Source organism: Rhinolophus ferrumequinum, chromosome 11 (genome assembly GCF_004115265.2).
Source record: "Rhinolophus ferrumequinum isolate MPI-CBG mRhiFer1 chromosome 11, mRhiFer1_v1.p, whole genome shotgun sequence".
Classification (NCBI taxonomy): Eukaryota; Metazoa; Chordata; class Mammalia; order Chiroptera; family Rhinolophidae; genus Rhinolophus; species Rhinolophus ferrumequinum.
The window spans coordinates 3,457,237-3,468,261 of record NC_046294.1 but is presented as its reverse complement, the minus strand read 5'-3'; the positions used below and the strand labels follow the sequence as shown (position 1 = coordinate 3,468,261).

General features: G+C 54.1%; 1 protein-coding gene across 1 annotated transcript; it reads right to left on the bottom strand.

The window, feature by feature from the left end:
• Window positions 1-4,741: 4,741 nt before the first annotated feature.
• On the bottom strand, window positions 4,742-8,997 carry FGF19 (fibroblast growth factor 19). The gene is made up of 3 exons (XM_033120054.1): window positions 8,702-8,997; window positions 8,188-8,291; window positions 4,742-5,289 (listed from the first exon to the last, which is right to left on the bottom strand). Exons 1-3 carry the CDS (start codon window positions 8,931-8,933, stop codon window positions 4,975-4,977), a joined length of 651 nt encoding a protein of 216 aa, XP_032975945.1. The 5' UTR covers window positions 8,934-8,997; the 3' UTR covers window positions 4,742-4,974.
• Between the last annotated feature and the right edge of the window lie 2,028 nt (window positions 8,998-11,025).

Genomic DNA, 11,025 nt, shown 5'->3' with positions numbered 1-11,025 from the left:
GGGCATACAGCCTGGTGCCACCTTGATTTCAGACTTCTGGTCTCCAGAACCATGAGAGAATCCATTTCTCTTGTTTTAAGCCACCCCAATTTCTGGAAGTTTGATACGGCAGCTCTAGGAAACCAATGCAGCGTGCTAGAAAAAATGCTCGGTGATGTGCACAAAGAGATGTGTTCAAGGATGTGTTTCTAGAGCATTGTTTATAATAGGGAAAGCATGGCCTCAGACAGGCCGCAGTGCCGAGAGCTCGCCCCTCTGTGGACTGGAGTCCTGTGCAGAACGGGGCAGGCTAGTTTAGTGGCTATGGTAGGGAGGACTAGATTAGAGTGAGGTAGCAAGCTGACCAATTTTTGGGGAAGAGATTGCAGTCAGAGGGAACTAAAGACCCTACTGGGGAGAGGAGAGGGCCGGGGCAGGGAACGGTGTGGTTCTTGGGACCAGGGCGGTACCACTGTATGAAGCCCAGTCCCTGAGCTTCCCGGGCTGACTTCCCAGGGTTGGAGGAGGTGACCCAGGGCATCCTGGGCTGTGGCTGGGGAGATCTGATGGGGAATGACCGTGGGACATGATAAGGGCTCTCCACACCTAATTCTGGGACTCTTGCTGGAGCCGTTGGTAGGAGAGAACTGTCTGCACTCCCTCCTGTGGCCGCAGGAGGATAGACGAGAAGCCTGCAGCTGCTGGGCACCATCTTGTCATCAGGAGGGAGAAGATGCCTAAAAACTGAGAGAAGGATATACTGATCCCCGAGGCCGTCAGAGCCCCAGACCCAGCATGCCTGAAGCCTGGCACCACCTGGCCTTTTCAGGAAGGTGAACCACCCCCAAGGGTAACAGCCTTGAGGCAGTGAAAGCATTCTCGCTTCACAGGTGGGGAAAAAACCCAAAGCAAGAAGGATTCTCCAGGCCGCCCTACCCCTGGGATCTTTCGAATTCTGCTCTGGGCACTCACCCTGGACAGCCTTGTCCAAGTGAGTCCCTTTCTGTCCCTGGTCCTCCCTCATTAGTTAACCTCATGTCGGGGGTGTGGCTCTAAAGCTAGGGCTGCCAGATGAAATGCAGGACACCCAGCTTAATTTGAATTTCAGATGAACAATGAATAGTTTCTTAGTATAAGTATGTCTCAAATGTTTCATGGTATATACTTATACTCAAAAATGTGTTGCCTGTCTGAAGTTCAAATGTAACTGGCCTGGCTGTATTTGCTACACTTGACCACACTATCTAGCAGGGCAGGGGAGGGAGATACAAGACCCCCTCCCTAAGATGAGCAGAGGCAGGGCAGTGTGGTGGGGGCTGAGATTCAGTCTCAAAAAAGAATCTTCTCCATCTCCTGCCAGCGTGCCCACATCAGCCACAGGGACAGCCATCTCCACTTTTTGGCTGCCAGGTCAAGTGGCAATGTGGCCTGGACAGCACACATTAACTGTCAACACTCTAGTATGAATTAGTTTAAAGTTGTGCATTTACTCATACTGCGCTGTAGGGGGAGACTCACTCCAGGGAGGGAGCTGCTGCATTTTCCTCTGAAGTGTTTGTCTCCAGAACACAAAGAAACGAATGTAAATTGTTTTCCTGTGGATTCTTGGGCTGCACACTTGGACCACCGGGGAGCTCTATAAAACCCTGTGGTCCAGGCCAAACCCACTGCAATTAAACAGGATCTCTGGCGCGAGGCCTAGCTGTCAGGTTTCCCCTCCATGATTCCAATGTGCAGCCAAATTTGAGAACCAGTGGGGATAATGGTTCAGTGCTATGGGTTCTCGGCTTGGTGAGGGCTGTTGTTGGCTGGCAGCCCACTCTGTGCCAGGCTTCTTGCAGACATAATTCCCTTCGGGTCTCCCAATAGTCCTGCAGTGCAGACATTATGAATGTCACCATCCACACGAGGATGCAGGCTCAGAGAGGTGGCACGACCTACTCAAGGTGACACAGCAGGTTAATGGGCCAGGGATTCATGGCTGGGTCAGCCTGACCCCACAGCCCTTCCACCACGCTGCCTCCGGGCTGTGCCTGGGTGAGTGCCTTCTCCTCTCTGGTCCTCCAGTCCCTCATCCATGAAGAGGGGTCAGGATGCTGTGTCAGCATTCATGGAGCCCTGCCCATTCGGGTCTCAAATTAGTATTGTCACCTGGAGGGGCATTAAAGAGGGGCGGGCATCATAACGGGCAAATGGTGGGCGGGGGGGTCAACCTGGGCACTCTGGGTGTGTCCTCAGCGTGCAAGCCGGTGTAGAGAGTGGGGACCCCTTGCTGTGGGGCGGGAGGCACCTCATGAAACGGCCTTTATAGACTGTAAGTGATGTCATCGTAACAGGGCGATGTGAGCACCGGCGGCTCCATGGAGGAGTGAGCTGGCGCTGTGCTCGTGCCATTCTCATCCTGCCCTCATCCCTCAGACAGAGGAGAACACTGAGGCTCAGGTAGGTCGATGGGATGCTCCCGAAGGAACAGCCAGTGAGTGCGAGCCCTGGTGAGTCCCCCGGGCAGCCTGGGGCCCGGCCTCCACACGCAGCCAAGCCACAGTGGTGGCCTGGATGGTGAGGAGGTGACTTTGTGGTTTTTAGGCTATCAGAGAACAGTTTGGGGGTTTGGGGTTTTTTTTTCTTCCTACGTTTTATTTTGGAGTACTCATTGATTCACAGGAGGCTGCAGAGTTCAGAGGTCCTGGGTCTCCTGGGCCCAGCTTCCCCCACTGGCTGCACCTTAAGTAACTGTGGAACCGTATCCAAACCAGAGAACTGACAGTGCAGTGTGCGTGGGTTGTTCTTTAATCTCATGTACATTCAATGCAGCCACTGCAACTAGGACACAGAACCAAGTCAGCACCAGAGATCTCGTCCTGCGGCCCCTGTACGGTCACGTCTGTGCTTGTACTCACATGTAGGATGTAGGTCCTGACTGGTCACCCCCGTACCGCCCCCTACCCCCCTCTCCCTTACTACCAGATCCCCTACTTAACACTTGCTTTCCCAGCTGCCCTGAGCTGGGGCCGCCCTGTGACCAATCCCATAACCAGAAGCTGCTGGCAGGTCCTGAGGAAGCCTCGCTTTCCAGAGGTCAGTGCGGCACTGATTCTTCTCCTGGACGTGAGCAGACGGCGAAGGCTCAGCAGCCACATGAGACTCCAAGGAAAGGACGGAAGACACCAAGAGAATCACAGAGAATAGACCCGCACACCGTCGTGTTAAACACACTACCTATCGGGGTGATTTTGCCCCCCAAGGACATGCAGCAACTTCTGGAGACGTTGTTGGTTGTTGCAATGAGGGGGTGCTACCAGCTTCTAGTGAGTAGAGGACAGGGATGCTCATCGTTCTAGAATTCAGGACACCTGCCCCCAACAAAGAATTACGTGGCCCCAAATGTCAATCTAGACACCCCAAGTTAGGCCACTGTGATTGGGGTTTGTTTTCTGCAGCTGACAACGCTCCTGATACAGATGCCATCCTAACCACTCGGCCTCCTAGCAGAGGTGTCTGAGGAAGCCGGCACCCAGGCAGGGAGGGACCTGGGCCCGCACCACCCTTCTCCTCTAGCTGGTTCACCTAAGCCTACCATTTATTAACCCAGCTGAGTCTCCGCTGGGAGGCGTATGGCAACCATCAGAAGCTTAAGGAACAGTATCAGCAAACACACTGGGAGGGGCTCCTGTGCCGGAGCTGCCATCTCCTTCCTTCCCTTCCCCTCCCTCTTCCTCCAACACTCCAGCTGGATAACAGAATGCACCGTTTGATACAAATTCCACTTTAATGTAGAAAACCAAACTCAGGTACACACATAAATACACCTTGGGGGTATAAATAAAGTAGGAAAATAAAGAGATGTGCGTATCAAACAAAATAAATTAGTCATAAATACCACGTTGGAAACTAAGTGCTGGGAAAACTCAATGCCCCGCTGCTTTCACCTGTTACCGGCAAGACTGGCTTCAAACCTTCCTCTTTCTGGCTTCTGAATGAAAGTTTCCAGGAAGCTGTCCAGTCCCCTCACACAGAATGACGTGGTGCAGGGGCAAAGGGCCGGGAAATGGAAACAGCTTCTGCATCTGTTCTTTTCAGGTCAATATCCACAGCGTTCAAAAAGGAGCCAGAGCCCCCAACATGACAGGGAGAACTAGGGTGCGGGGCAGGTCTGTAGGGTTCCATCTCAAAGGCCCTCACGAGAAACTCCTACTACCTGGAAACCAAACCACAGCGTGCAAGGAAGGGCTGCTGGGACTGGCTGTCTTTATTCCTGTCCCTCTGAGCAGGTGGCAGAATGGCTGTTCACCTTAGGGGAACCAGACTGAACCTGGCAAGTGGTGCCTATGTGCAGGGTGCTGGCTGTTGGAAGAGGACCAGGGAAGTAGGCACACTGCCAGGTTGTCTGGGCGGAAGTTATCTATCCCAGAACCAGCCATCAGGGGGCGTTCTCAAGATTTGCACAGGCTGGAGGGGGGCTCTGAGCTCCCCCTGCACGTTGGTTGTTCTGGAGGGGCCGGGGCAAGGCCAACGGCTGAGATCTGAATCAGTTCTCACATTTACCTGCCATTTCAGAGCTGATCATCTATAAAGGTCTTAAAATGACTGGCTTTTCCTCTGGCTGCCCCTGCTAGAAATGATGGGAGAGAACTGCAGAGAATTTCAGCGTGGCATATGAACTTTCCCAGATAGGGAGTTCCCTGTCAGTGGAGGTATTCAAGCAGAACTGGGACAGCACGTGTCCAGCAATGACCAGGGTGCGGGGTATGGAGCAGGGGTAGCACCTGGGTAGGTGGAGAGCTTACAATTTCACGATCATACAAGTCTATCTCCTAGAAACTGGCACAGCCAATGTCCAACTGTCTATGTACAAATTCTAAATGTTTCTTCCTAAAACTAAATAGCACATGGGCCCAGGATTGTACTTGTAAAGCATGGCCAGAGCCCGCTCTGCAAGCACCTCAGACAGGCCTGGGGTCCTGACCCCTAGGGGCAGGGGAAGGCCAGCACCTGTTATTTCTGAAAGCTAGGACTTTCCACCAGCCTCAGTTTGTTGGCGATTCCAAAAGGGTCCATGCTGTCCGTTTCCAGGGGTGAAGAAAACGTGTCAGACTCCAAATGGTCCTCGAGGTTTTCGGGCTCCATTGGGCTCCTGGGCAGCATGGGCAGGAAGTGGGACAGGGGCAGAAAACCCCGATCCTTGTACAGTTGCCTCTGTCTGGCACTGCTCAGGGAGACTGGGAGTTGGTGCTTCTTGGACCAGTACACGTTGTAGCCGTCGGGTCGCATCTCCTCCTCGAAAGCACAGTCCTCGGCCGAGTACTGAGGCTGCGGAGAAAACAGACAGCCTGTGAGCACCAGTGGGCACCCCCCTTTCCGGGTGTGACACCGCCAGAAGTAGAGACCCACACAGGAGGACACTTGTGGTACACACTGCCACTCGGTCTGCACTATTAGTCGTGTGCGTGTGCATAGTTAGAGGTTATAAAGTATGTTATTAGGTATTTAAAGTCCGTGTTTTATATACAAACTCATATATAAAAAATATTTAGCATAATGTAATGTATGTTCACATAAAGTACATGGAAAGCGTGTATTACATCAATGCACACACTGAACATATATTACATTATAATATAATTTATGATTGTTTACCATCTCACTTTATTTTTTAAGGTTCATTTTATTGTTCAATTACAGTTGATACACATCTTAGTTTCAGGCGTACAACAGTGATTAGACACATAGCTTACGAAGTGAGCACCCCATAAGTCTAGTACCCATCTGACACCATAGCTGTTACTCTATTGACTATGTTCCCTATGCTGTACTGTAATCTTTATAATGTATTTGTTAAAACTAACAGTAAAACATATACACTAAATAGATATATATACTTTATATATAAATTCATATACCTTTATACTTTATAAACTTTAACTTTACAAACACTTCAGGTATATATTTCACGTTCAACATCTATATGCCGTTTTTACATTGATTCTTTATATTTTTCACAAAATCATGTCACTTTTTTTTTTTTTAAGGAGGGCGCAGCTCACAATGCCCCCCATGTGGGGATGAACTGGCAACCTTGGTATTAGCACCACGCTCTAAGCCACTGAGCTAACCGGCCACCCCCACGTCACTTTTTAAACTTAGTCTTGTTCTGAACAACAGTACTCATAAAATCAGAGGTGTGATATGCACACGTGCTTCCCTCACCTTTTACGTATTCACAGTAATAAGTTCCCTGTGTGCCACTGGCAGTTTGGGAAACAGCGAAAGTGCTATCCTTTCAGGATCACATCTGGGGCCCAGATTAAAGAATCGAGTCCCCATTTAGACCCAAATAACAGCGATTCTCAAGTCTTTTGGTCTCGTGCCTTAGTGAGAACCCTCAGCAGCAGCCCCCCTCATTCATTTGCAGAGAGCCTTCCAGGCAGCCTGCCAGGATCATCAAGATAAAGGCAGCCCCCTCCCCCAGGCCCAGGATAGCGCCTGCACCCAGCAGGGGTGGCCGGAAATTTGGGGGGAAGGAGGAAAACCAGTGCCTGGTCCCAGACCATTCATAGTTGATTGAGAGGTGCCAGCGGGAAGGTTGTCTCTCACTAGTGTCATTACCCTTGGACAGAGAGGACGGCCCAAGGCAGGGAGCCAGGAGGGCTGGGTAGTAAACAACCCCAACAGGCACCCAATCTCATTTCTGCCCAAGCCTACAAAGGTCGCTGAACTGCAGGTGGGTGAGCACTGTATTGATAAGGTCCTGATAAGGCCGGTGGCCCAGGCACCGGGATTAAGCCACCAGACAGCAGGAGGGGGAAATGCAAATTGAAGCACAAGGGAAGTAAAACCAAATGGTGGATTATTTGACTCTGCTGCTCCTTTGGGAGAAATTAAGCATTTCAATGCTCTTCTCCATAGAGAAAATTATACTATTTCAAGTTTCTAAGAAAATGTGGAATCTGTTAAAAAAACAAAAAAACAAACTAAAAAAGCAATTCAATTTTATGCTAAGCCATGCCTACAGGATCAAGAGGTCTAACTGGATTTTAGGTGGACACCCACCCCCCAACCCAAGTTTGAATTAGGAGAATGGTGGGTTAGACCCACCAGCTCCAGGAGACCCTCAGGATTATAGCAGCCCCCCATAAGTAAATGTCACAATAACAAAAGTTGCCACTGCGGATTTGGAGTGGCTCTGGGTGTCAGCTTTCAGCCAGCTGACCACCTCCTTTCTTTGCCTCCATTCTTGTCCTTTCACGCAGGACTCCACCATAAAACCTGAAACAAGGACTCGGAATAAATGGAATAAACGGACGCCAGGGCCACAGAACAATTTTGAGACACTAAAAAAGATTTGCGCTGCAGGGGGAAGCAAGGCATCTGCATCTTTTCTGGGGGGCGGGGCATCCCCCCAGGCTTAGTCTCTCCCACGCCTGCTCCTCCAACCAACCGAGCCCCTTGCCCAGCGGGACTGCATTGAGGCCCAGCGCCCCGCCAGGACCTCACACAGCCTGCTCTGTGCGACCCCGGCGGCGCGGGAGGGGCAAGGGCTCCCTTTGAACTCCCAGCCTTTGTTCCCGGAGACCAGAGACCCAGCACCGCACACTTCCTGCCCTGAGACTTCCGTGGGTACCCGGGCCATTCCAGCCCGCTCCCCAGCCTCCCCAAAAGGCATCTGCAGTACAGGTGAGCAGGACACGAGGATGAGAACGCACTGGATTATTCTGACGCGCCTGCAAAAAAAGTTTTTCTAGTAGACAAAAATTAAAACATTTTTCTACATTCCCAAAAGTGACTTTTTTTGCTGACTTGTTTTAAGACTTAACGTTAAAAAAAAAGATCCAAGTCGTGGGTCTACCCTCTTTCTTTCTTTCCTGTTTTTTAGTACTGCGGGGAGGGGAAGGGAGGCGAGGACCACCCAAGAACAGGCCCAGGCTGAGAAAGCCCGAGGTAGGTTTTCCTGTTTAATATCAGAGAGACCCAAGTAATGGATTTCCTTGTCCGATGGGCCGGCCTTTGGCTCATTTGGAAATGCAAAGGAGGCTCTCACCCATTCTCCATCCACCCGCTACCTCCGTAGAAAAAAGTCGTTTAATCCACCAGAGCAGAGGAAGCCAGGGAACTCTGGATTCGGTCCAGGGCGTCACCCTCCCCTGCAGGCCCCTGGGGACAGGCTTATGTCCCGCGCGCCAGCGCATCCCTTCCGGTGGTCACACCTACCAGCCCTAGCAGCCTGCCGTCGGCTCCCATGCAGAGGTACCGGACGCTCTGCACGCCCTTGATGGCCACGTTCCGAAGGGCGACTGCCCGGATTTCCACCAAACCTGGTTCGAGGGAAGCAAAAAGCTTCAGGCAGGACCCGCGGGGCCCGTAGATTCGGTCCGTGCACCAGCCCGTGCCCCCCACCCCGCCCCGCCCCGCACTCCCCCCGCTCGTCGCGCGCCTGGGGTCTCGGGGAGAGGGAATGGAACGCCGAGGTGCCCAAACCTGGGGTTCCCGGGAGTGAGGGGTACGCGGAAGCCAAAGGGGGGTCAGGGGAGGGTAACGCATGACTGCGGAAGGTTCGCGCACCCGTGACCCCCTCCCCCAGTTCCTCTCGCTGTCTAGGTACCCAGGGAGGGAGCAGAACTCTGATGTGCCAAAACCTGGCGTTTTGGGGAGTGGAGAGCCGAAGGAGTCGAAGGAAGTTAAGGGAAGGGGCGCTGGACAAGAGGGAGACCCAGCGGGCACTCACTGTGCACGCTCTGGCCCCGCGCGCAGTCCACTGCGCCATCGGCGCGGATGCGCAGGAAGCAGCTGGAGGGGCCGTGGGGGCCGGCGGTGTACAGGTGCCTCAGGCGGATGGACTCGCCCCAGCCGTAGTGCACGTGCGGCCCAGCGTCCGACAGAGCTAGGGGGCCCCCGGCTGAGGCCAGCCAGAGGCCAGCCACGACCAGGGCACGGGCCACAGCGCACCAGCTCCGCATGGCACCTCTCTCCGGCTCCGAGCGCAGTTCGGGAGGCAGGGCTGCGAGAGGCTGAGCGGCAGCAGGGACACGCTGCGGGGCTGTGCGTGGCGAGGTGTGGGGTTGGCCGCGGCAAGCCGTGCGCTCTGGGTGAGCTGCGCTGCTGCTCCGACGGCGCGGCAGCTAGAGGCTGGCGGTCTTATATAGTGCGTCTAACCCTCGCGGCGGGTGGGTGCCCGAGACACTCGAGCATTTCTTATCGGGATTGCATCAGGCCCCCGCCCCCCCTGCACACACCCACTCACACCCCGCCTCTGGCTTTAGCCCCCTCCCCGGGCCCCGCCTGTGTGACCCCGCCCAGGCCTCCGGGATCTAGTAGTGAAGGAGGAGGCCCTGCTTCGCGGGAAGATTCGGGGAGCTCCTCCCCGCGGCACGGTGGCGGGGCAAGCGGCCAGATCGCTCTAGGCTGCGCGAGTTGTATTTTATAAAGCAATAAAGGAGACGACGGAGCCCCGCCCCCAGGCCACTGCTCCCTAGGAAATACGCTGGTGGCAGGGCGCTAAGGGGGGTGGAGGCAGGAACCCGGGGACCAGAGATTGAGAAGCACTGAGCTTCGCATCCCTTACACCCAGACTACGAAAACCTTGCCTCGGCTTTAGGACCCTCTCCCCTTAAAAGCCCCATTCTTTCCCTCCGGGGAATGTGCCAACCCTCCTATACCCGGACGTAAAGTCGTCCTTCAGAAATAATTTCCCCTGCAGCTCGTAACCTCTCACGTTCTCCCAGCTTGTGTTCTCGCGATCTCTGCCCCCCTCCATCCTCAGCCCCTTTTATCCCTGTAAATGGTACCCCAACGGGGGTCCGGGCGGGATCTCCGCCCTCGGAGAAACAATGGGGGCGCCGCGCGGGCGCCGCTAGATGGCGCTTCAGCCCGGGTTTCGGTGTCTGCGCTGCCGCGCCCGCGGAGCACCCGGGAGACGGTGCCCGGCCCGGCGGTCGTTGTGAAGGGGCCTTTGGGGACAGGGTGGGCTTGCAAACTGCAGACTGGGAAGCTGACTTACCAGCTCAGGCCCGGGCGCGCCTTTGTTTCTGAGGTGCCTTTTGTCGTTGGTCCAATCTTTCGCTCCCTGAGCGCAACGCGGAGAGGTCGGCGAGCGCCTCACCTGATGGCGAGGGGAAGAAGTTACCAGCTCTTCTAGGACCATAGAAAGGTGGGGGAATTGTGGTCACTCAATGAAGTGGCTCCTGCAAACCAGAGACCTTCTTTAATGATGCTCTGAAAAGGGAAACAGCGTCCAGAGAACGCCATGGCGGGAAGACAGGGGTCTTCCCAGGGGGCTTCGGCTCAACACTGATTCTTTCTCTTTATCCTCCACCCCCCCCCAACTCCTGGGTGTGGGGCCCCAGGAGGCAGGTTTTGGGGAAAAGCCACACTGGATCAGAGTAAAGGCGACGGGAGGGCAAACGGTGGAGACACTGAGAGAGAAAGCAGTGCCAGGCCCTAATGAATTTCAATGAGTGAAAGCCATGTTCACACCCCAGTCAGTGACTGGCGCTAATGACGGAGCGCACAGAGAATGTCACCAGGAAAGTCTTTACAAAAAGACATCATCTCAAAGGCTTTATAGACCAGGGACCCCCACGCTGCGTGTCTTGATTCAGAAAGCCGCCGCTTTCGGTTAAATCTAATTACTTCCCCCCTGTGGCTTTAAATCGACGGCGGCCCCTATTAAACTTAATGACCCTCCCCTGCAGCTCTCATTTTTAAAGATCTTGGATAAATGCCAGGCCTGAGGAGGATGGCAGGGGCTGTACTGGGGGACACGCCCCAAATCGGGCTGGGGGAGGAGGGGGGGCGCCCGCCTCTGGCTGCACCCCCACCCCTCCGCTGCCCCTCCTAGGCCCACGGTGGGAAAAGAGTGGCTGCTGTGATCTGGGAGCTGAGGAGGATAGCAAGGCCGGCGGCTCCCTCTTCTTTTCTGAGCACTTTATGGTGTTCTCGGTTTAAACCCCCATAAGAACCCCCATGACATTCTGCCCCCCCCCACATCTAACAGATAGGGGGCCCTAGAAAAGTGACAGAGTGACACAAGGCTGCACAACCTGTAAATGG